This window comes from Lepidochelys kempii, chromosome 2 (genome assembly GCF_965140285.1).
Source record: "Lepidochelys kempii isolate rLepKem1 chromosome 2, rLepKem1.hap1, whole genome shotgun sequence".
NCBI classification, from domain to species: Eukaryota; Metazoa; Chordata; order Testudines; family Cheloniidae; genus Lepidochelys; species Lepidochelys kempii.
The window spans coordinates 204303321-204330179 of record NC_136381.1 but is presented as its reverse complement, the minus strand read 5'-3'; the positions used below and the strand labels follow the sequence as shown (position 1 = coordinate 204330179).

Sequence of the window (26859 nt, the reverse complement as noted above, 5' to 3'; positions counted from 1 at the left end):
GGACTCCTGGTATTCAGAGAAAAATCCCATAAGGAGAGAATCAGTACGGGTCCAGAGGATTACCTTCCCCTCACAGAAAATCAAAACTGGAGTGCCCACACATGGAGATGAAGTGACAGAAACCAAACAGGCCACTTCCACTAAGAGAAGGTTAAAGACTATCAAATGTAATGGTTCAAAAGGGTCAGAACAGAGGACTGCAAGGAGAGATTGAAGTTGTACAGACAAAATCAAATCTTAATTGGGAGGCCTTGTGGACAGCAGGGAACCAAACTGAGAAGTCATCTATTTCAGGTTTCTTGGTAAGGTGAAAGCTTTGTGGGGTTGGATAGGCTGACTCTTCGATCTTGGAAACAGAAAGGTAGACAAGGAAGCCAAGCTCTGAAAGGAACTTCCTTGTAGAAAGACAGGAGTTCAGTAGGCCTTCTGCTCTAATTTTTAGTGTCTGAGCTATGTGAAAAAACATAGGAACAATCTCTTGGTGTTTTTTATGGAGGACATAGAAGGCAGGAGGAGAAAAGGGGCAACTGTAGGGGCATAGGGCTCCAGATCTTCCTCCATTTTCCTCTTCTCTGGGAGATCTTTGGCCACATGAGAAAAAGGAGCCACATTCTTGCCTACGGGTGGTTTTAAAAAAATCAGTGAAGACAACCAAGGATGATTGTGAGGATGGGAGAAAGCTGCTTCTTAGCAGGGAAAGACAAGAGGTACACAAGATGGAAGCACTGTGCAAACTAGACTTATGACAGACAGCTGGAGAAATGGAAACACAGCTTATCTCTCTTGCTTCCTTTCTTTGGTGTGTACTCCATAGGAATTCTAGTAGCTGGCTGGAGCACAGGAAAAACACTCAGCCAGCAGGACCAACCTGCAGGGAGAAAGGAAACAACTGAGAAGCAGAGCCTGTCAAAAAGAGGAAGAATGTGGGCCAACATCTTTTCATACCCAGATCATCTCTCTGCCTGAATAATATCAGAAAGAGGGACAAGATGGGTGAGGTAATATCTTTTATTAGTTAGAGAGACAAGCTTTAGATGTTTTAGCTGTGTCAGTCCCAAGATATTAGAGAGACATGGTGGGGGACGTAATATCGTTGAACCAACTTCCAATAAAAGATATTACCTCACCAACCTTGTCTCTCTAATATCCTGGGACTGACACAGATACAAAAACACTGCATATAGCAGAAAGAAGAGCACACAGTGTCTGCACATCCCAGAACTTTGAATGATCAAATGTTGCCATGGAAATTAGTCCCCACTAGAAGAAAAGGTTTGTTGGGATATATTGGGAATCTAGAAATTACAGTCATGTACGATTCAGAAATTATTTACGCATATTGGTCGTAAGTCTCAGAATCATAAAATTAGTTAATCAACAGAAAAAGTATGAAAAGTGAGTTTTTTCAGTCCACAGCTTTATTATTAGCAGTACTAATGTACGAAAACACCTTTGAAGAAAATAAGTGTCCTTGAGATGTTAGAATCTATACAGCCAAAATGAGTATGTGCATCTATAGCTCTCCCTAAAAGTAACAATTAGATCATTAAAATAAATTTAGAAAAATAGCCTGTAAAATAAAAAGTTAAAAAATACTCACCTTCATTTTATTTCATAGGTCACTGTTATACCATCTATAAGATAATTAAAAATATGCAAGCAGCTGGTACTGCGGCTAAACAGATTAATGTAATAGTCTGTAGTCACATGCGCTGGCAAGGGGTTCACCTCTTTGGCGAGGAGGGGGTCAGCTGCCCTTGGGAAGTAGAGAAAGACAATATTTCTACTTTCCAGTGGCACAGTATTACAGATAGTGAGGTTAGAGTCCAGCTTGATTTATTGGCCAAGTGAACAATTTGCACACCTAGCAAAGACTTCCATTGTGATGGTATAACTCTACAGCAGTGTGAAGATCAAACACACATTTCATGGAAATAACAAGTTCTTCCAAACTAATCAAATTCAGGTTTTATTAATGATAAAAGCACTCAAATACTAAAAAACCCACAAACAATCCACATGGTTTAAATTTTACCATTGGTGAACTTCAAACTTTCAATGATATCTTAAAAATATAGACTACTTAAACACATCTTACTCTACTAAAGCTTCTTTTCAAGCAACACACAGAATAATCTGAATCAGAAGCTGAAGATCAACTTACAAATTCTCTGCTACCTAACCAGGACATATCCATAACTTCCCAGAATATTTAGAAATGTCCCAGTCACACATGCTTCCCGTTTCCACTGCTTAATGAGCTAGGAGAAAACACCCACTTATCTAAATTTAAGGAGAATTAACTACAGGGATTGCTGCAAGGTCTATCCATTTACATAGGTTTTTGTTTTTATTTTGCCTGAGAGGTTTAAAGATCTTTTTTGGGTGGAGATTTTGAATGCTTTAGTTAACATTGGCTAAGTTTGTTAATAGTTATTTTTGTTACTAATTTTGATATTTTGTATTTGTTCAGAGAATCTCATTAGCACATTGTATAAATAAATCTGAAAGACTCTGATGATTAGCATGGCTTTAACCTACTGCTCAAGAATCAGATTTCGTTATGCAGACATATAATTTAAACTGTATTTGTACCAAAACTATGGCTTTTCCCAATCACGGATGGTTCTCAAATGTTAATTTAATAGTGGAATTGGCTCTTTGTTTACATAAAGTCTGAAATGACACTTCTACCACTTTTATCTATTATCTAAGTTATCAACTAACACAGGAAGCAGCACTTGAATTTTTCTTCCTATTAGCTTTTTCTGATTTCAAGTACAAACATCCTCAAACATTTATTCAAACAAGATTCAAAGTTCTGATGACAATGCTAACAAAAAAGTTAACTTAGTATTCCATTTACCTTAAATGGTATTTCTAGTGTTTATTACTAATTGAGATGTAATAGTGTCATGATTGCAGATGATAAATCAAAATTAGATATTACCAAACAAATTGTAATTCTCTTGTGAATTACAATTTAAGTTGTATTAGGCTCCCATGTGATCAGTATGTTCAGTGACTTCGCAGAAGATCACAAAGATGATCCTGGTGAATTAAATATTGTATTAGCACATAATTGAGCTTAAGTGACACACTTAGAGGTGAAAGACTTTGGTACCACCACTTGAAAAACATACTTCATGGACATGTGAGCCTTTTGTTGTTGAAATGTTTAACTAGCTTGGCTCCCTCCAACAAGATATGCTTCACAAATCAACCTAGTTTTTCACAACATACACTAATTCATCAGAAAAGAGATATCAAATCAATCTATTGAAAAAGCATACTTCAGTTTAAGTTGTATAATATTCTTAAATAATCTCAGACTGCTCTTTGGCTTTAAGTAGGTGATGATTCCCATTCTAGTCAAACAAAAATATTTTTAAAATAGCAAACAAATACCTACCTGTAAGAAATAAATGTTCCATCAGAGACTAATGTATAATGTGGTCTTCCATTCTCATGGGATCCTCCTAAAAAACAAAAATGAAAGAAGCAGACCTTAGTCATAAGACAAGGATACACTGATATTGAACGTAGCAATGTAGGGCACAAGGGCATATGTAAGTGATCTTAATCTATGTGGCAATGTGTTTCATGGCTAAGAAATAGACAGCCTTACCTGGATAGGTCTCATCCTTCCATCTTGAAGAATGTTATTGATTAACTAGAGAAGACCTCAAGTCTCAAGCTTCAGTTCTGGATATGAATTTTCCCAAACCTCAAAGGTGTTTGTATCTGGGGTTTTGAGTTCGTTTAACAACTAGAGACAAGCCTAAGTGAATAAGATGTTTTTAAAAGATAACGTCTAATAAAAATGGATGAAAAAGAAATATGTTTTCCTATCTGAAGTCAATTTATATATTGTGAAATGTTTTAACTAAATGAATAGTAAAATGAAGTCTTCTTTCCACAGAAGGCAGCCAGGGCAGTTCAAGTTTCCCTCACATTGGCTCAGTAACATGCCTCTAAGCAAGACAGACTACTTACAAAGGGGAGAGGGTGGTCCACCATCAATACCCCTGAATCCTTGGCCTTTTCCCATCAAGATTGAGTTATGATGCTTCTTCAAATAAAACACATGTCCAAGAGGTAAGGCCATATGGCTCAGTGAATAGAATTCCACATGAGGACTTGGATTCTATTCCTGCTCTGCCACCTAGCTGCTGTGTGACCTTAGGAAAGTTACTTCACTTCCCTTTGCCTCAGTTTTTTCATCTGTAACAGAGGCATAATGATACCAGCTGGCTTTGTAAAGCGCTCTGAGAGCTCGGAATGAAAAGCACTATCCAAGAGCTAGGCACTATTATTACTAACTCATTTCATATAAGCCAATGACAACTCACATGAAAACTATTTTTCAGTAACTCCTGCCCTAGGATAAAATAAAATCGATAACCAAGGCATCAAAGATGGTCTTTCTGAACAACCCAGTCCCTCATCACTCGACATGCTGGCATTTTATTTAAGAGTCAAAATGTGGTACTGTACAAGGCTAGTTGTTGAAAAGAAATGGGATCTGATCCTAAACAGCTACTACTACTCCAGTACAGAATTCTGGAATAAAGAGTTGCTGCCCCTTTGATACTTTCCTACCTACCGAAGAAAGACCTGTGAACTCTTTAGTGCTCATGTCTTTGGAAAGTATATTTAATACAAAAGAAACTGCTCTACATATATATTGTAAAGTCATAACCATTTTCTTAAACCTTGCAATAAGTAGGGAAGGGTTTTGAGGCTGTCAGTTTCAGAATCAGAGATAAAAGTGATTTCACTTAGGAAATCAGATCGTGCATTCCCCAGTTGCAAAAGCTGCTTACCCATGCCAGAATGAAGACACATCTTCCTGCTGACAAGTTTGCACTCTGCTTAAAATTTTATTTTTAATTGAAGATGAATTTTTGTTAATAAACATCTTTATTTTGAGCTGTAAAACAATTCTAAGTTTAGTTTATATAAAACACTTGTTTATTACTATTAACAATGCAGTGTTTTATGCTTAGAGACAAGGAGAATGTAACAGACAAGTATCCGCTTACATTATAAGTCTGTAAATTCCTATAGCATGACTTTCAAATACCACGTTATATTCAGTTTTAGCATATTTAAAGCTTAATAATTTAATGATTTATACAATTTTAATTTGTACTTTCAAACCACTCTGAACAATCTGAGGTGCCACTGGAGATCATAACAGTGGTCCTGGTTAAGTCAAATAATAATTATAGAGCTTTCACTTTAAAGAGGAGATTATTTTTAATTATTGAGTGAAGTACTTGAGGTACCATACTTATATAATTACGCTACTCATTAAATGGTTATTGAAAGCTGAAATGTAATTTTAGTGACAGCTACCTATTTTTCGTTGTACATTTTATAGATGACAGATAAGTCAAGAATACTAGTTTACTCAAAATTCCTGGCAGCTGTACTTGAGCTTTCAGGTATAGAACAATTAAGCTGTGCTTATTTTGAAACTTTTTTTTAAACGTATCTTACAGATTATTTTGCTATATAGAGAAACAAAAAAAAATTCCGTTCCCAGAGATGAGAGAGAAAATAGTGATAAACAGATATTTTTCTTCTGTTTAATGTCAGCAAATTCTGGTTCTACAATGTACTTTCTTTTCAAGCCATATCCCTGAAAAAAACAGAACACATCTGCAAGGCAGTATCAGCTATTTTATTAGAAGACTGTTTTGTTTAACAAAATGAACACCCAGCGACAACACAAATATGGAAGACTGATTTTAGTCAAAATGTGTTTGCTGTATAATGCAAACAAAAAAATTACTTAACAGATTGCAGATCTTGAGTATAAAGGGGTAATCAGCATACAATAAGCATTATACTATGCATTAAAACTATATATAATGCCACAAAAGACTCGTTTGCTTCTTTGTAACACTAAGGTTCACAACTCTTCAAACATCAAACCCCATCAGATTATTTTACTCCATAGGTATATATTCAATATCAAATTGAGTCACATAAAATTATTCTAATAATTAAGGGACCCTGACACCTGACAGCATAGAGGTTTTGGCCTCATAAAATATTAACCCATTGACTCATCCTCAGTATTTTCATCCCTTCCACATGATGCTTCAAATTCAACTTATTCCTCCATTTTTCCAAAGGCCATTATCTTGTACAAATTAATCTTTTCTTTCTCACAATGAAAACTAAACAGAAGAGTAAATTTGTTTCATTAACAATATTAAAGCTAAGATTTCTGAGTTCGCTGCATAGGGAAAAAGCAATAAAGTTTTGAAGAGGGAAAAACTGCTTTGTTCCTTCAATCCCCTAGTTGAAATTAATTATAGCAAATGTTTATGAAAACATCTGTTCCATGCAGTTATAAATTCTTAATTTTAGCATGGGCGATTCTAGGCTTCTCTATTATTTTGAAAGAAGAGTCTAAAAATTGAAAGGTTTACAAAAGAACAGGCAATCTGATTATCTACAGTACGATATATATAGTTTGCAATGTCCTGAGGATCCCTGCGGCAAAGAAAAACACCACAAAATACAAAAAGACTAGCTAAGACAGACACAAATCAGAAAAATCTTCAACTGGTCTAACTTGACTGAAGGTGAAAAAATAAAAGTAAAACCAGACCTGAGGAACACCAAATTAAGTCTGCACTACATAACCTAAGTCTATACAAAGTAAAATGTAGTAGGTATATTGATTTCCATCTTATGCATTTAATAAAGGAGTAAGAACAGAGTACACTTGACATTACCTATTTGTGTCAACAGAGGATGCTAGAGAGTTTAAGATGATTCAGTAGCTGCTCCACTTCTGAAACTCAATTGTTAGTATAAGATCTTAGGCTCTGAACGCTCTCTTGGACTTTTTACATAACACCCTTGCAACTACAGTGTTAAATTCAATTTACACCAAATAAGCTTTTAAAATGATTAAATAGAGCAAGCTTGAAGCAGTGTACAGAAACTGAAAATAATGCCTTCAGCTAAAGAATTAAGTGCACTGCACTTCTGATATTTATAAAATAATTATTAGGCCAGAAAGTTGAAGAACATTTCACTCTGAGAAAGCTGAAGTTGTCTGACATAAAAATGATGCAACTTTCTGACGAGCATATCAGAGCAATCTTTTAAATTCAAACCTTTTCCCCCCTTGCTTCTGAAGTAATTTAGGATCATTGACGGATGCATACTTTGCAAGCATGCATTCCTTTGTAAAGATATTTTGGTAGCATTTTAAATATTAATATTGTGCCAAAACAATCTTTATATTTTGCCACAAATGAAAAAAGATAATATTCTGGTAACGAGATGCATGTGAACAGTTAAAAATTGTACACCATGCTCACTAAAGGTAACTCTTGCACTAGATGAAATGTGTAATTTGTTAATCTTGCAAATTAACAAAAATGAAATTACCCTGAACATGGATCTAGCTTTTGTACATTCCTAGAGAGAGAGATTTTCCTTATATATATTTGAGTTTTCAGCAAAGAGGACACTGGAGCAAGATATTCTACAGTACCCACGCATAGACTAGTTTTGCATCAGTGGAGGATGGTGACATCTGAAAGTGGGTAGGCAAAACTGACACATAAAGGTGCAGAATGAGAGCCTGTTTATAGCAGTAGGGAAAGATAGCATATCTGGTGAACAATATGGTAGGAAATTCTATCCTGAGAAGCCTCCACTGTTTTGCAGCTATAAAAGAAAACATTTTGTATGGGCAAGAATAACTGGGATTGCAAAAATCCCAAGTAAATATAATCCTGATCTCTCTTTTGGATTACTACTTTGCTAGACTAAACTGGCATTTTGCAATGATGTATACATTCAAAATCATGGCAAATGTAGGTGCATAATAGATTACTATGTTCTCTTTAAGCAAAAAAATAAATAAATCTGTTTTAAATAGTTTAACCAAGAATTACATGCACAACTTTTCATATGCAAAATACAAAGATTTGTATGCCCAAAATGCATTTGTGAAGGCAAAAACATGGCTAGGAAATGTACACAAAATAAAATAGGGGTGCATGAAATTGGGATAAAATTTAAGTGGAATCTTTTGAAAATTTGATCCTTTATGTCTCCAAGTTCATAATCATTCTACTCAAAAAGAAAAGGAGTACTTGTGGCACCTTAGAGACTAACCAATTTATTTGAGCATAGGCTTTTGTGAGCTACAGGTTAGTCTCTAAGGTGCCACAAGTACTCCTTTTCTTTTTGCGAATACAGACTAACACGGCTGTTACTCTGAAACCTGTCATTCTACTCAAAGAATTTCAGTCGCACCACATTATAAAAAAGTTTTATCCTATTTTTGACTTTGTAACATCTTCCACACTACATCTTCTATTTGAAACAGCCCCCACTTTCAGGGTGCTTTGCAATCAAACTGTGCTGTGGTAGGAGGTGAAGAGGACAAGGAAAGGAGAAACAGTCAGAAGGAAGGAGTAGCAGATAACAGATCAACCAACAAGGGAGGGGGGGGGGGAGAAGCAGTTTTCAATTATCCCCTCTCTTGTAGTTTCCACAACACTGTGGCTCTCTGGCCACTTTAAACTCACTTTCAATTTTAAAGAAGTTTGGACTTTTATTTTTGTAAATAGAAAAAGGATTTAAAGTAACAGCTACACATCCACAAACTCCTGGGGCAACCACAGTCAGATTTATGTGGGACGGAGATGGTGTTCAAATAGACCACTTAAAAGTTTAAAATTTAAATTAAATTTAAGAAAAAATATCTTCAGAGAAGAGTGAGATTTATAATCTTTTAGCTACTCTTGCCTTTTACTTATCTACTAAGAATAATCCTCTGCTCCCAAAACTGAATTTTAAGTTTTTTAAAAAATATGTAAAATAATGAACCATATTCTAATGCCTTGCATAATGACAGGTTTCAGGGTAGCAGCCGTGTTAGTCTGTATTCGCAAAAGAAAAGGAGTACTTGTGGCACCTTAGAGACTAACAAATTTATCTGAGCATAAGCTTTCGTGAGCTACAGCATCCGATGAAGAGAGCTGTAGCTCACGAAAGCTTATGCTCAAACAAATTTGTTAGTCTCTAAGGTGCCACAAGTCCTCCTTTTCTTTTGCATATTCTAATGGAAAACAAGCCCTCCATGTGCCTGGGAAGGATTCTCGGGTGGTAGGTGTGCACCAATACTATATTAATGCACACGCAGTTGTGGCTTAGTGTAAGCCTTTTACTACAGGAAATATGGGCCAAATTCAATGGTGATGTTAACAGTGGTGTAACTGGTCAACGTATGGCTGTAAACAGAAAGTAATGTAATGTGCACCAATTCAGCATTCTGTGGGAGCCACACAGCACTGGCCAGCAGACAAGCGTACCTCTTCCAGTGAAGTCAGTAAAAGTTTAGTCTGGTTATGCCATGGTTCAATGTGGTACCAGGAGTCCTGCGATTGCTGTTAGCAGAAGATGAAATTAGATTATAGTGAATATGCTTTATCTCACTCCTTCTGGCCACACTGATTTTCCTGCTCCTCTTCTGTTTCATGCATTGAACATCACATTGGTGCCAGTTACACTTGCTGTTGTCAATCATTTACAACATGTAACTTAAACTAGTGTTTAGATCACCAATTAATTTGACACAAACACTTCAGTAAGATTTAGCTCCATTTACTCCATGCTGCATTCAGACCAGCATCAAGTGGACTGTCTGCAACCAATAAATAATGGCCACCTCTAAACCTCAAGAGAGTCCTTAGAGATCATAAAATGAATGTTTAGTGAAATAAAGAGGTTGTAGTAGTCCATTACAGCCATGGACAATGCCATGAATAATCATACTTTTACAGAAAGAAAAATCTTAGAATCAGTCTGGAACTATTGCTATAAATTGCTATAACATGATGTACAAAATCTTGAGTGACTTAGTGCTTGCATCCAGAATGTTGCAGCTAATTTTAATTTAAAATATAAACAGCCTGAAAGGCCTGTGAACAGTAAACTGCAATAATCCAGCTGAGATGTAATAAATAGGAGTTAATGACTCAGCATCCCCCTGAGACAACACTGGTCATACAGCTTTGCTTAGTTTTAGACATGCACAATCAGGGTATAAAGGTGGTCTCTGGAGACCTTTTACTTTGATAATAGCAAAAACATACCACCACTTTCTTTTTAAATCTCAGGGTTACTGTGGTTCTTTAATGTACTCTATGTTTCTTCAATTGCACTCAATTTGAGACTTCAAACTGTAAAATACAAGTATATGCAATCATTCTATTTTGGAAAAATAAATCATAGTTAAATGTAGTTTTCATTGTCAAATGGACCAACAGGAGTAATTGCTTCATGCCCCACGATTCGAATAAAGTTGGAGCCAAAAGGTTGGTGATTGGATAGGACAAGCAGTTTTCTGCCTTCTTGATACTTTGACAGACTTAGAAATTGCTATTAAATACTAAGAACAAAACTCTAATTGGCTAAAATAACTGAACACTTTCTACAGGAAACTAAACCTAGCACACTGGCAACTAAAACTGGCTTGGAGTTAATGGGCCAGATTTTGAATCAAGTTGTATATCTCTGTAAATCTGGAGTAACAACTGAGCTACTTTGAATTTACACCAAAGTCAGCTGAAGGAGAATCTGGCCCACTAAATTTAATTAGAAATAGAATGCTACGCCTATACCAAAACTATGGTTCTCACAATACACCGATTACCTATATAATAAGATTCCAGAATTGTCAATCTGTCGATGTGTCATTCTGAAGCCTAGAATGTATGTTTTGTCAGTGTGAAGCAAGGAAACAGCTGTAAGCATGGTTGAGTGCTCTTTTTGTTTAGAATATCATCAGGTTTAGTCATCCCTGGGATTTGTGATCTATACTGTCCAATTTTTAAGTTCTCAGCCATTTTTACTTTATGAATTACTCCTGAGTGACAGCAATGCTCAAAAGGTGAGAGGTCACAGATGGCACAGCCAAACGAAGGACTGCTGTGAAAGAAGGCATACTTCATGACAAAAGCTGTAAACCACGTATTTTTCTAGATGCCAACATTACCATGTGAAACCTAAGTTTGTAAATAAAGCCATTGAGATGGCAGGGGTTGAGAATGGGTCACCAACCGCCTTTCTTTTGAGGTGCTAGGAAATATGTTGAGTAAAACCCCTCCCTCAGTACTGAAGAGGAACCCGCTCTAAGAGAGATTCCACTTCTTGTTTGTGAATGTTCTTGAGAGTGGCCCCCAAAAGAGCGGTGGGGAAAGGGGATTTGGAAGGGGTAGGGATGCAAACTCTTGTATAACCAGAATGGATGATGCTGAGCGTTCACTTGCCTGTTTGTGTTGCACTCCAGGTGTTGAAAAAGTGCTAGAAAACTCCCAAATGTTGGACTCATGGTTTACAGCTCTTAAGCTCCTGTGAAAAATGATGCTTAGACAAGGGCTGAAATTGGAAGGAGGAATCTGCTGCAGAAGGTGTGGAGAAGCGGATCTTTTGAGCTATCTGCTTCTTACAAGGTGGCTCAAAGTCTCTGGTAGAAGAACTGTTGAGCCATCAGTCAAGGCTTTTTCTCTTCAGAGCTGGTGTATATATTTCTAGGGACTGGAGGGTAGCCCTGGAGTCCTTTAAAGTGTGTAAGGGCTCATCTGTCTTCTGATTAAACAGAAGAGTCTCACTGAAGCAAGCTTCTCAATGGTGTTCTGGATCTCTCTGGGAAAACCAACCATGGAACCATGACCATAACGATGACAGCAGCCACTGCACTCGAAGATGTATCAGATACATCTACTGCTGATTGGATAGTGATCCTGGCAACATTTTAGCTACCTCTATGGGAGTCTGGAAACGTGATATGTCCTCTGGGAGACTGTCAATAAAGTCAGAGAATTTCCAATAGTTCAGGAACCCATGCTTATCCAGTAGTGCTTGGTAACTGACTATCCTGAACTAGAAGCTAGAAGAAAAGAAGACCCTCCCTTTTCCAATAAGTTAAGAAGCTTCCCCTCTTTATCAGTCAGAATAGTTTATCAGTCAGGGATTGGCTGCCTATATCTCTCTGATGTGACTTGGACCATTAAGAAGTAGGAACAGGGTGGGAGAACTGAAATTCTGTTCCATTGGTTGGGACATAGTACCACTTCTCTGCCCTCTTAGCGGTAGGTATGCCAGTAAGCTGTGGTTTGCCAGACCACTGTTGCTGGCTCCAGTATGGCTTTGTTAATTATGAACGTTATTCTACTGGAGCTAGAGGACTGCAGGATGTCCAGGAGCTTGTGTTGAGGACCCTGACCCTCAAGTGGAATCTGCAACTCCCCTGCAATTGTTTATAGTCATCAGGAGCAGATGGAGACATTCGAATCACCACCAAATCTGGATGTGAAGACTGCAATCTTGTCAGATCTCGTGCATATTCTTCCTCCTCAGAAGGATTTGGAAGTACTCAAGTTGTCCCCTCAAAGGGGAGGGAAGGCATGACTCCTTAGCAGAACAGACCAATGCTGCAGGATTTTATTGGTCCCATGGTCCCCAGTATGGCTAACAAGATGAGTCAAATGAGGGTTGTGGTGGTCCCTAAGGTGTGAGGTACCGACAGTTCTGAGGCAGATGATGAGGTAGGGGATGGACCCAAGCTGGCCCAGATCTTCTGTCCAGGACAGTGTGTCTTGGAGGAGAAGGAGGGCATAATGGTTCATCTGGCAGTTCAGAATTTCTGATGGGGAGAAAACTGATTCATTTCCAACCGTGATACTGATGGTGACCTTGGAGGGATATTATAGCCCAAAGATGGAATCAGACACAAACTCCTTCCAAAGGGCTGCACCCCTGGTGGAGTCACAACCTCTCTCAAAAGAGAGGCAGCTGAAAAAGTGGGAGCCTCGAGGTTTGGAAACGTGAAGATGTCCTCAGGCGGAGTGTAGATCTCAGCTCTTCCCAGCTTCAGAGGGGTCCTGTCTGCCTGAACCATTGGAACCACAGAAGAGATAGTCTGTGCCACAGCCGTTGAAGAAAGACAGAACTGCAGGTGACTTATACTCTCAGATGTTAATCTTCATCAGTACTGGTGGATCTCAGGATTTGTGCTTGGGAGGCACCAGAAGCATGGTACCATCGCATCACAATCTGGTGCCTATGGAGCCCTAGACTTGTGTGCTTTTTTATCATGCCTCTGAGACTTAGTACATCCTAAGTTCTCTTGGGCAGAGTTAGTGCTTGGTTTAGGCAGGGCTAGATTTGACCTCTTCAAAGTGGTTTTGGAGGAAAACTTAGTCTTGTATTTATGAGAATGCTCCCTTCTCTCCAGACAAGTCCCCACTGAGGGATCTCTGGTGGTAGACTGCTTAGCTCCTGATTTGGACATAGTGGTAGGAGGTGCACTCCTTGCTGAGTCAGACTGATGTACGGAGAGGGACTTCCCAGCCTGGGGCTGATTGTGGTCTCATAGTCTTTTCCATTAGGTGCTTTCTAAGGTGAAGTTCCCGTTCTTTCCAGGTACGGCTTAGGAATGAACAGCAGATACTGCATCTTGCCATGATGTGGGCTTCTCGAAGGCAGCACAACCAGCATTCGTGGTCGTTGCTGACCAGGAAGGACTGCAGGCAGGAAGAACAAATTTTGAAGCCCAGAGTCCTGGGCATAGTTTAGTACCCAAGCAGGGTACTGGGAGTGGGATGGCGTGTGCTCACTAGGTCAGGTAGACTAACTATAAAACCCTAAAAGTAACAGATACAAACTTGAAAACTCTACAATATAAAAACTATTTACAGATATCTAAATATATTTTCACCGATAAAGAAGAAAGGTGAAGCTTTAGAAGCTGGAGGTTCCGACCTGCACGATGCAGCTATGAGTAGGAACTGGAGAGGTGGTCAATCTGCCCTGCCCTATATTTCCTCAGTCAGAAGAATGAGGTGAGCCAGGGCACATGTGCAGACCAACAGACTCTGCTTTCCAAATTGTCTGGGTATCATCCAAAGGACACATCTGAAGGAGCAGTTAAACAGGTAGGAGAAGAACCACGAGAAGACAGAGTCACAGAAGCCAAAGGGGCCAAGATTTCAAGACGAACTGCATGGTCAACTGTGTCAAAGGGAGCCAACAGGTCACGGAGAACAAACAGAGTACTGGTTCTTAGATTTTGCTAAGAAGCAGCCATTACAGACTGTGGCGAGAGTGGTTTCAGTTGAATGCAAGGGGGAAATTAGTGAGGGTCTACGATAGATATGGACGAGAGGAAATCCAGACAGCAATTGTAAAAAGCACTTTCAATGAACTTAGAGATGAAAGGTAGAAGGGAGATGGAGAAGGTGGTGGTTGGAGAGGCAAATGGGGTCAAGGGTGACTATTTGGTATATTTTAACACTATTAAATACAAATGCACAAGAGGTAGAAGATAAATATTTGTGAAATCAAGAGCAGCATGCATAAAACAAAAAAAACCATGTTGGCATTCTATTACAAATCTATTATGTGATTGATTTTAAAAGCAACCTGGTTGATTGCATCTGGGCAGAATTTAAAGAACGCATTGTCACTGCCACACTCAAGAGGGTAAGGCATAAACGAAGTGCATGGTTAAAAAGGAAACTGATGGAAACTTTTATTAAGACAACAAAATCATGTTAATTTAATACCAGTATCTGGCAGCCAGCCCCATGCATTAAAATTAATGGCCAAGAATAGAGCCACCAATCCCAACCTGTCTCATATACCTGAGATTTCCAGGCCCTTTACAGTACCCCTTGCCTCAACTGAATTGGCCTATACTGAGGAAGCCCACTCTGGAAAAAGCATACAGCGATCCACACCACTTGCCTGTCCAACTCCCATATGCCCTTACAAGCTGGTGCAAGAAAATTCTGGCCTCTTCAGATGCACTCAGCATCAGAAGACCTGACTCTGAGTGACCACCCGATGCAATCGCTAGACCAGTACCAAGAGATGGTACAGGAGACTACATTTTAAATGTAAAATTACAAAACAGTATTGGAACACAATTAACCTCTTTCCATATAAGTGGAGCAAAAAATGTCAACTGAACATTAAAAGCAACTGTTGGATTAGGTATCCAACATTGCACTGGAAAAAAATCTCCCATAAACCAAAAGGAAAACATTCTTTTGAGTAGAACTTATTTTTTATAAAGCTTCTAGGATGGATAATCAGGTGTCCGGTTTTCGACCAGAACACCTGGTCGAAAAGGGACCCTGGTGGCTCCCGTCAGCACCGCTGACCGGGCTGTTAAAAGTCCAGCCAGCGGTGCTGCAGAGCTAAGGCAGGATAGTCCCTACCAATCCTGGCTCCATGCTGCGCCCTGTAAGTGGCCAGCAGGTCCGGCTCCTAGGTGGCAGGGGCCACGGGGCTCCACACGCTGCCCCCGCCCCGAGCACTGGCTCCGTACTCCCATTGGCCAGGAACCGCAGGCAATGGGAGCTGCAGGGATGGTGCCTGCAGGCGAGAGCAGTGTGCAGAACCACCTGCCGCGCCTCTGCCTAGGAGCCGAACCTGCTTGCTGCTTTTAGGGTGCAGCGTGGAGCCAGGACTGGGAGGGACTAGCCTGCCTTAGTTCCCCCCACTGCTCAGCTGACCGGCACCTGCCGGAGGTAAGCCCGTGCCCCAATCCCCTGCCCCAGCCCTGAGCCAACCCCAAACTCGGAGCACCCTTCTGCACCCCAACCCCTCATCCCCAGCCCCACCCTAACCCCAACCCCCTGCCCCAGCCCAGAGCCCCCTCCCACACCCTGAACCCCTCTGCCCCATTCCCCAGCCTAGAACCCCCTCCTGCACTCCAACCCCTCATCCCTGGCCCCACTCCAGAGCCTGCACCCCCTCCTGCACCCCAACCCCCTGCCCCATCCCCCAGCCTGGAGCCCGCACCCCCAGTCACATAAGAACAGCCATGTTAGGTCAGACCAAAGGTCCATCCAGCCCAGTATCCTGTCTACTGACAGTGGCCATTGCCAGGTGCCCCAGAGGGAGAGAACCTAACAGGTAATGATCAAGTGATCTCTCTCCTGCCATCCATCTCCACCCTCTGACAAACAGAGGCTAGGGACACCATTCCTTACCCATCCTGGTTAATAGCCATTAATGGACTTAACCTCCATGAATTTATCCAGTTCTCTTTTAAACCCTATTATAGTCCTAGCCTTCACAACCTCCTCAGGCAAGGAGTTCCACAGGTTGACTGTGCGCTGTGTGAAGAAGCATTTCCTTTTATTTGTTTTAAACCTGCTACCCATTAATTTCATTTGGTGGCCCCTAGTTCTTATATAATGGGAACAAGTAAATAACTTTTCCTTATTCACTTTCTCCACACCACTCATGATTTTATATACCTCTATCATATCTCCCCTTAGTCTCCTCTTTTCCAAGCTGAAAAGTCCTAGCCTCTTTGATCTCTCCTCATATGGGATCTGTTCCAAACCCCTAATCATTTTAGTTGCCCTTTTCTGAACCTTTTCTAATGCCAGTATATCTTTCTTGAGATGAGGGAACCACATCTGTACGCAGTATTCAAGATGTAGGTGTACCACGGATTTATATAAGGGTAATAAAATATTCTCAGTCTTATTCTCTATCCCTTTTATAATGATTCCTAACATCCTGTTTGCTTTTTTGACTGCCGCTGCACACTGCGTGGATGTCTTCAGAGAACTATCCACGATGACTTCAAGATCTTTCTCCTCATTAGTTGTAGCTAAATTAGCCCCCTTCATATTGTATGTATAGTTGGGGTTATCTTTTTCAATGTGCATTACCTTACATTTATCCACATTAAATTTCATTTGCCATTTTGTTGCCCAGTCACTTAGTTTTGTGAGATCTTTTTGAAGTTCTTTACAGTCTGCTTTGGTCTTAACTATCTTGAGCAGTTTAGTATCATCTGCAAACTTTGCCACCTCACTGTTTACTCCCTTCTCCAGATCATTTATGAATAAGCTGAATAGAATTAGTCCGAGGACTGACCCTTGGAGAACACCCCTCTCCATTCTGAAAATTTACCATTTATTCCTACCTTTTGTTTCCTGTCTTTTAACCAATTCTCAATCCATGAAAGGATTTTCCCTCTTATCCCATGACAACTTAATTGACATAAAAGCCTTTGGTGAGGGACCTTGTCAAAGGCTTTCTGGAAATTTAAGTATACTTAATTTAAGTCCACTGGATCCCCCTTGTCCACATGTTTGTTGACCCCTTCAAAGAACTCTAATAGATTAGTAAAACATGATTTTCCTTTACAGAAACCGTGTTGACTTTTGCCCAACAATTTATGTTCTTCTATGTGTCTGACAATTTTATTCTTTACTATTGTTTCAACTAATTTGCCCAGTACTGACGTTAGACTTCTTAGTCTGTAATTGCCAGGATCACCTCTAGAGACCTTTTTAAATATTGGTGTTAGATTAGCTATCTTCCAGTCATTGGGTACAGAAGCTGATTTAAAGGACAGGTTACAAACCATAGTTAATAGTTCCACAATTTCACATTTGAGTTCTTTCAGAACTCTTGGGTGAATGCCTTCTGGTCCCGGTGACTTGTTACTGTTAAGTTTCTCGGTTAATTCCAAAACCTCTACTAGTCACACTTCAATCTGTTATAATTCCTCAGATTTGTCACCTACAAAAGACGGCTCAGGTTTGGGAATCTCCCTAACATCCTCAGCCATGAAGACTGAAGCAAAGAATTCATTTAGTTTCTCCGCGATGACTTTATTGTCTTTAAGTGCTCCTTTTGTATCTTGATCGTCCAGGGGCTCCACTGGTTGTTAAGCAGGCTTCCTGCTTCTGATGTACTTAAAAAAATTTTTATTACTTTGAGTTTTTGGATAGCTGTTCTTCAGACTCCTTTTTGGCTTTTTTAATTACATTTTTACATTTAATTTGGCAGTGTTTATGCTCCTTTTAGAGCCCTCACCTCCTCCCGCACCTCACCTCCTCCCACACCTCAACCTCCTGCTCCAGCCCAGTGAAAGTGAGTGAGGGTGGGGGAATGTAGTGAGCAGGGCAGTAGGACCTCAGGGAAGGGTCGGGGCAGGGGGCATGGCCAGTGAGTGAGGGTGGGGGAATGTAGTGAGCAGGGCGGTAGGACCTCAGGGAAGGGTCGGGGCAGGGGGCATGGCCTCAGGGGAGGGGAGGGGCTTGTTTGTTCGTTTTTGTGCTATTAGAAAGTTGGCAACCCTAAATCAAATCATCCATTTTGCCAGCTCAAATGCAAATACATTCTCTGAATGGACATGATCTAGGCAAATGAGAAGAATAGGTGTACATGTATTAGTATTTAGAATTACATATGTTGAAAGCCTATAGGAACATAGATGGAATCTGTCAACGTGTGCATTTAGCAGAACAGTGAATAGTCATTTACCAAAGAAGTCAGAATGTGGGGAATCATGGGCACCAACAAGGAATGTATCCTTATTTACTCACAACTTGGGAAAGGAGACAGAGTACACATAGATGTATAAACCCCACCAAGTGGTAGACGTCGGTTCTCCACTGCTACCTACTGGAGGACAATGACTTGTGTGAATCCTTACTAATATTTTATAATGGAAATAATGATGCCCATACAGAGTATTTTGAGATGTAAGAAATATGACTGTTTTAAAATGTAAATTATAAAAGTATGACTAGATTTTTCTTGCAAACAATTATATTTCAAGTTATCTGAAAAGCAGCATGATTATTTTACACAATAGGAGACAGCAAAAAACTTTTAGTAGTAGTCAGTTTTTTCTGGTTGGTCTGTCTAACTCTGTAAGGAGAATATGTAACACCCCTTTTGCCAAAATGAAATCATCCAAGGGGCAGAAAGAAAATACCATTGAACATCTGATGGGGTAGCTGATATGACCCCTTTCCAAAATCCTCAGTAAGCCATAAATCTCTTTGAATTATGTATGACACAGGAATAATGAGAACAGTACTCTACTTTTCTACTTAAACATGAGAGCATAATGTAATCTGGGAAGTGACGGAGCAGACAAAGAATGGGTATGTATCCTAATGTGTATACTATTAGCTACTGTAAGTCATAGGACAAAGTGAGTAATATAGAGCCTGTGTGTTTGCACAAGTTCTCTTTCTGCTCTTAATGGAATGACAATAAATGAAGAACATGAAATTTACAGCACGTGAATAGTAAGGTAACAAACAAACAATTTCCCGTATAATTAGCTAAACAGATTTATCCGTAAGTAAATTTGGCCATTTCCTTTGCAACAAAATTTTCATACAATAGCTACCCCTAAAATGCAAACCTTAGTTATCTGGAGAACACAGAATTTGTTAGCTGGTCCATAAGATAGGTTGTTCACAGGGATAGAAAAAAAGGCTTAATGAAAAAAAATCAAGTACTCCACTTGGGAACATACATTGGGCCCACAAAAAAACCTACTGTAAATAAGTGGAGACTGATTACTTCATAAATACAGCCCTGAAGGTTATAGGTTTACTGAAAGAATGTAAATGCTGCACCAAATGTAGATATTCTGTTTGAGTAGAAACATTAATTGCTTTCAAAATACAATATCCTTCCATTTCAAACTGTAGCTTACTTCAATATCTGAGTGAAGTCCTTTTCCTTTTATAGCAACACGTAACCAATTACCTAAGAAAAATGTTTACATTAATCATAATGACTCTATATTTTAGTTTTTATACCACTAATTTTATTTTTACTTAGAACTGAACTCCCTGAGGCATTCTTTCATGCCAACTGTTAATTTCGATCAGTGATAAAGTTCCCTTAAGCTTCTTTTAACATCTACTGGACATGACCTCATAAAATTTAATGCCATTCATTAACCCCAAGCACTTAACTTTACACAGTAATGTCAGGCATTCTGACTTTTCAGTGCACGAGGAATCCAAGTGGGAATTGTTTGAGGGATAAATTACATATGATTTGAGTTGCATAAAGTAAGGCAACAAGCAAGCACTAAAAGGTGAATGAAGGCTATTTTACAAAAATGCAAGATTCTTATGAATCCAGTTATCTATTACACAAACAAAATAAAGCAACCAAGTGACAATATGAGCTCATTAACAGGAAAGAAATTCAAAGTTAAGGCTGACCACCACCTTTTTAAACACTTCCTCCTGTGCCTAGGTTTACCCCACTTCTGGGGCACATCATTTTCATCCTTTGTTTTGAAGCTTTTATCAGGAAATAAGACGGCAAGTTTTAGTAAGCACTCAAATCAGGTTTGTTTGGAGAAAGTCACTGCACTTCACAATGTGAGCACTCACTTCAGTCTGACTGGTCAGCCGCCTAGAAACACCTAATTTGCATGGGGCATGCTCAGAGACCTGTACAGCCAATAGTCACACCCACACTACAGAGATGAGCTATGATACTGAGGAACTGAATACTCTGGTCAGTTGTTGATGGTTTCAGCTTAACTTAGAAGCGCTCTACCAAAGACTTCACTAGGCAGAGTTAAATGCACATTAGCTCATGTATTCCTAGTTCAGGTGTGTCAGTACCACACACTGATATTGGTGAAATGGGACAGGTGAACTGAACACACATCAACAAATGTTATTTACAAATATTGAGCTGCCTGCACATGGCTAATATTTTTGCTGAATTTGAAGACTGATTATTGTACACATCAAAAGTAGTCTTTATGTTTGATGCAGACAATGGTCCTTTTTACAATTCTTTACTATCCATCCACTTTGTTTGGAAGAGGTCACGAGAAAAGTGGTTTGGTTACAGACAAGAACAAATTGCAAATGCCATACTCAAAAATTTGGTATCTATTTGTTAATCATACACGAATTTAAATTCCTGATACTAAGCCCAAAAAAAAAAAATCTAAAATTCTCACAGCAGACAATCAGCTATAAGGCATTCAACTGGAAACACATTATGTATGTAAAGACTGAGAGGCCGTGTTGAGGATGCCTAGAAAATTTCATAGCACTTCTGTTCAGTCCTTGACTTGGCAATTGCTTGTGGACAACTGACGGGTTTCGCATTCAGCATTTCTCCAACAAACTTGTTATCCAGATGCAAGATGATGTGCATTTTGTCCTTCAAGAGCATTCACAATTTTGTGAGGTGTAAAACTAAGGCTCCCACTGACCCTCAATGTAAAATAAATATCTTTGGTACAGTGAACTGAAGGAAAAGATGCTCTTTCTGGGAAACTAGGGCCAATACCATGGATGGCTTTGTACATTAAGATAATTTTGATTTGGACTCTGATAAATGGGGAGCCAGATAAGTTGCTGCGTTTTGTACCACCTAGAACTTTTCCTAAGTATATGGCTTCATTCCTATATGTAATAAATTCCAATAATCCAACCTGAAGGTAACAAAAGTGAAAATAATTGTGGTCACGTCTGAATCTAATACATTGGGGCTCAATCTTATAGCCACTCTCAGATGCAAGATGATGTTTTTTGCAACCATATTTTTTGGATATCCAATAGCACCGAGGAATCCAAAAAGACATCAACTGCCGAAGACCAATGCTCTAAGTAGTAAGGGATATAACAGAAGTACATTTTTTTTAAAGTGCTTCCCTTGTCCAACCAATATCACCTGAGCCTCGCATAGGTTCAGCTTGAGCTAGCTGCTCTTCATGCAAGGACTGATTTTGGCTAGGTGATGGTACTGTTTATATTTGACATAAGATGCAGAGCTAGATGTTGTCTGCACACTCCTGTCAATTCAGACTATATTTCACCAGCTCTCCAATGGCTTCAGACATATTGGATAGTATGTGGAGAGGACTCTAGCGATGGAGGAACAGTCCATAATGACCCTTCGGGTTTTCTGTCTCAGAGAACCTGGGCCATTTCAGGCATTTCCATTAGCCATACAGTCTCTTGAGCTAGGTAAAGACTATTTGATGATCGACTGTATCAGATGCTCAAGAGAATTCCAGAAAGATAAGCATGCACTTCCATTGCCTATGAACAGAAGATGGTCATCTACATGCCCTGGCATGAAGCTTGACCAGAAAGGATCCAGAATACTAGCAGCTAACAAGCAGATGTTGGAAATTTTTTGTTAGTTTTTGAATTGGTTTGCTTAGAAAAGGGAAATTAAACTCTGGGCCATACTTTGTGAGGTCTCCAGTGACAAGTGATAATTTCTTTAGTAATGGTTGGATTATTGCAGGTTTTAGAGTGGGTTGTAGATTCCCTTCAAAGGATATGTTGATAATCTCTTAGCAGGGATCCCAGGGGTCTTCTACTTTCTTTTGCCATTAAGAAAGGGCAGGGGTCAGTCAGTGGTAATAGGCTGTAAATGTTTCCACAACTATTGCTGTAAATAGATAAACTCTTGGAAAACAAGTGCTGCATTTCTGATTCTGGGCTCTGCTCATTTTTGGAGGCCCAAGAGGTTATCCTAGATGTAGGTATCTTTTCTGTGAAAAGGAGTAATACAGCACAGGCAGGCAATGAACTGAGACTATTGAAACTGATCTGCTTATATGTCTCCATTAATAAAAGTCCCTCCAAGAAACCTCCAAACCAAACTGTACATACACTCTATGAAAGGAACAAGCCACCTTCATACCCATCATTTGTTGGTGTCACCCCTCTCTTAGTCTTGGCTTAAACTAGAGCATATGCTTTTGGGAACAGGGGCATTTTATTATGTTTAGGGAGATTGTATAGTACGTGTATACATTGCTTATAGGATCCCCATCTGGCTGAGGTTACTATAATTCAAATCAAGAACAGCAGCAAAAGGAGCTGGGGAGTCTGGGGCTGAAGAGTGTCTCTCTAGGTTTACAAAATCTAACCCAATAGGAAAACTAATTTTTCCACTTCTCAAAAATCCAACATGACAGAAGTGGTTTTGCTTAGGTTTCTCCCATCCTGCCCCCCCCCCCCACACACACACACAAAGAAGTTCTCTCAAAGCTGAAACCAGGCATTGAAACTGTACTTAAAAAGGTAAATATATCAGAAAGTGTATGTGAGAAAACATGGGAATGGTTTAGCGATCTTAACTATAGCAGACACTGGCAGGTATCTGTTCTAATTCTATGTGCACACACACACCTCTGCAGGCAATAATACAAGATGTGTTATAAGATGCAACTCAGTTCCTTGGCACCTTGAATGAATTCAAACATCTGATTTACAGTGTGCATCATCCAGTAGAAACATAACAAATTGTTCCTACACAGTTTTTATTGAAAAAACAGTAAATATATTCATCAGTATCAGGAAACTAAATACAGGTTTTAAAAATAGTTAACTGTTTTAACTTTTTCTTGGTTAAAATATTTGCCCCTCCAATTTATAATACTAATCGTAGGTTTGTGACTCCAGCACTTGTCATTTTCTGGTGGGCTATATTCTCTATAAATATAAGCAGATTGGATCTGATATTATGAATATCTATTACCCACCTGGGGTTAGGAAAGTGGCTGATCATGGAATACCTATAATACCTGAGAACTGAGGGCATTATCGCCCACTGGAGTTTCTACATCTATAAAACTTGAGTCAGGACATGTTTTAGTACCATCTAAAAACGTCTCTGCTGCTTAAGTGTGCTGCAAGAACATAGCTACAGTGGCTCTGCTAAGGCTACTTTAGCTTCCCTATTATGTGCTACAGAGTCATGTAACCCTCTCTCAGCCAAAAGCCAGAAAAAAGTTTTGGCATTAAACACTAACTACTAGGTAGGAATGGCAATGGAGCAAAAGTATATTAGGTCACATGACCATGCCTTACCAATTGGTCTGCATTTGGCAAGCCGAAGTGTTTATAAATATTCACACACACACAGAGTATATATTACTCCAATCAATGAGGAGGCAAATCTAGTTTCTGCACAGCATAATTCTATGTGTTGGTTGGCTTAAATGAACCTTCCTCTTTTCTTAATGTGAGCAATACCTCTGACAGACATTTTGAAGTTACCTACAAGCAATCAAGTATAAAACTCCCCCAAAATGGGGGCTTCTGGGAATCACTGCCAGCCTCAAATGTGGCAGCACTTGTGACACTCAGTATAATGTAAATAGATTAATAATTTTAAGGGCAAAATATAATTACAGAAATAAATACACTGGCACCTTTACCAATGCTGATAATTTCTAAATGTAGAATCAGACCTTTAACAAAGATCCTTACCTTACTCCACCCCCACATCCACCCCACGATATTCCATATACACTGTGTATGAGGGCTATTTACCCTGTAGACAATTCAATTAATCTCACAGGACACACACACACACACAGATGTGGCACTAAGATTTACAAAGTTATTGAAACTTTTTAACAAGTAAAATGCATCTTTACTTAGCTACACCAGAATGAGGAATAAAGGGGTTTACATATGTTCCAATTCTAAACCTATCAATCAAACCCATGTTATTCCTTTGGGAGCTTATTTACATGCATATTTATCAGCCTCACATGCTAATTCCCTGCTGTTTTATGCCTGTGAGGCATGTTTATGAGTCATAATTGTTGATCTCATTTGATGTATTTCACTGAAGAAAGACATTATTCAGTTATGTGGCCTAATGTCAATGAATTACGATGACCTGATCTTCCAAATGTAACTTGCTCTTTAATTTTTATTAGAACATAACTTATTCAGAAGAAGAAATACACTAAAATGGAAGATTACTTGCCTCTCTAGTCATTTTAGTTAACCATCTTATCTTTCAGACACTCCGCCCCACCTCTAGGCAAAGATTAAATATCATAATTTGTAAACATCAGAAAGTGAAGAATCTCATCCTTAAATTAACACTTCTTTGTCAAAGTGATGACTTTTAAAAGTAATTTTATTTTAATCAGCCACAGTATAACTCCAGAAGAAGTGATCTGTGATTAAGAAACCCAAATTGTAATGCTTTATAATAACGTCTTTAAAACAGTGGCAAACTTATAAGTGGAAACTACTTGTTGATAAATATATTAAAGCACTCAAACAAATAAAACTAAATTATTAATCACAGATGGTGTACATAAATTCATACAAAATTCCATTACTTTTCAACAAATCAATTCATTGTCATGACAAAACTTCAAGCTAACATTCAAAGGGGTACTCAAATAATTTAGGCCCAACATGTGACCTACATTAAACAATCTGGTGAATTAAATTCCCCCACTATCTTCCCTATATTTCTAATGCCCGTTTTGGTGCCATTAAAAATATGAAGTCTACACATTTATTCTTTTATAGCAAATAACCAGAATGGATCCCAAATTCACAAATCCTAGACCCAAAATGTGCTGACATCGCACATGCCACAGGAGGCTCTTCAGAGTAGGTTTTGTCAACCCCCACGTTGAGTCACATACAGGTGCTGGAACGAGGGGTGCTGGTGATACTGCCCCACCCCCTGGTTTGCAGTGGTTTCCATCATATCCAGGGTTTACAGTTTGGTTCAATGGCTCTCAGCACCCCCACAATACATATCGTTCCAGCATCCCTGCATACAGAATGATCATCATTCATTAACATACACTGGTTTGGAACTAGCATTTTGGACATCAACTGTACTGAACAAGTTTCTGATGTTATTAACCTCCAATCTGATGACAATCAACGGTGTTTTTTAGAAACAAAACCAACCCCAAATCAAGTATCTATTGTCATGTTGACTTAAATTCCACAGAAATAAAAAAAAAAGACAAATGGAAAAGGAGTACATAGTAATAAGTTGTTTTCAAAGTTCTCACATAATATTACAAATAGAGTAAAATACTAACTTCAACTATTCTGAGAAATATATACTAATGTCCATTTAAAAGCCTCAGTGTCACTATTGTGAACTACAACTTTAACCAATAGGAAAGAAATAGTCAAAAGATGAAAATTTTGTTCTGACTAGCTGACTCACCCTGATGTCACAATCCTACCATTCAAGGAAATTTTCCACAAGAATCTTAAAATCAAACTGTTAAGTACAAACACATCTAACACATTCTACAATAGAATCTTAGCAAGATATTATCAGCTTAGATGTGTGAAAAAATATATCATATTTTTCACAACCACAAATAATTTGTTGTTTTAATTTAAGTCTGTTTATGCAAACAAAATAGTTTTTGCATGCAAAAGTGCATAAATATGAGGAAGAACCCAACCCCAATCAGTGTGGGTTTTCCATGGCATCTTTCAAGTGAGAAGCTTACTTGTGATGCAGCTATACAACAACACAGAAGCATTAAAAATCTTTGTTTGAACAACTGAACTAACCACCATTGAATTAATGCCATAACTAGCATGCAATTTCACCTCACGCAGACCACACATTTAAAGCTGTCACACTGGCATCTTGCATGCTATCAGATTAGGAAGAATTCTCACCATTTAATCATACAAAACTATTAATTAACTTAATGTAATTTTATTTGGGGCCCAAATTTACAAAAGTCTTTATGTTAACACTAGATCATTTAAAGCAAAAAGCTGGCATTTACTGAGTACTAACCAACAGTAAATGGTTAGAATAACTCACAATTAATACAGACAGTTTACACTTACAAAAAATCTGGAATTTTCATAAGTATCTGTCATATTTCTTGTATCTTTCAGGTTGGGACAGGAGACTCAGATTTGTATGTGTATTATTTTTAAACATGCTACATTAATGAGATGTTATTTCATGAAGTAAAATAAAATCAATCTTAAAAATTAAATATTGCAGTCAGCTGACTAATGAGAATTCAGAGCTGAGCTTTGTAAAGCATTTGCAAAGAACAAGTTTTAAAACATTTTAAACCATACTTGTATAAGAAAAAAATAACACCAGGTCGCAGAAATTTGGAGGTGGCTCTGTGGTTCAACATGCTTAATTTTCTTCTCTATTCCATTAAGATAACATCTGTTCTGGCCACCAGTCAGCAAATCAAATTTGATGAGAATTCATTTGAGT

General features: G+C 38.7%; 1 protein-coding gene across 1 annotated transcript in view; it reads right to left on the bottom strand.

The window, feature by feature from the left end:
• The window catches only part of TBC1D5 (TBC1 domain family member 5), a 274096-nt gene that overhangs the window by 227208 nt on the left and 20029 nt on the right, over window positions 1–26859 (bottom strand). Inside the window, exon 3 of the mRNA XM_073333539.2 lies at window positions 3413–3479. Coding sequence (XP_073189640.1) covers window positions 3413–3479 — 67 coding nt within the window. The remainder of the gene's footprint in view (window positions 1–3412; window positions 3480–26859) is intronic.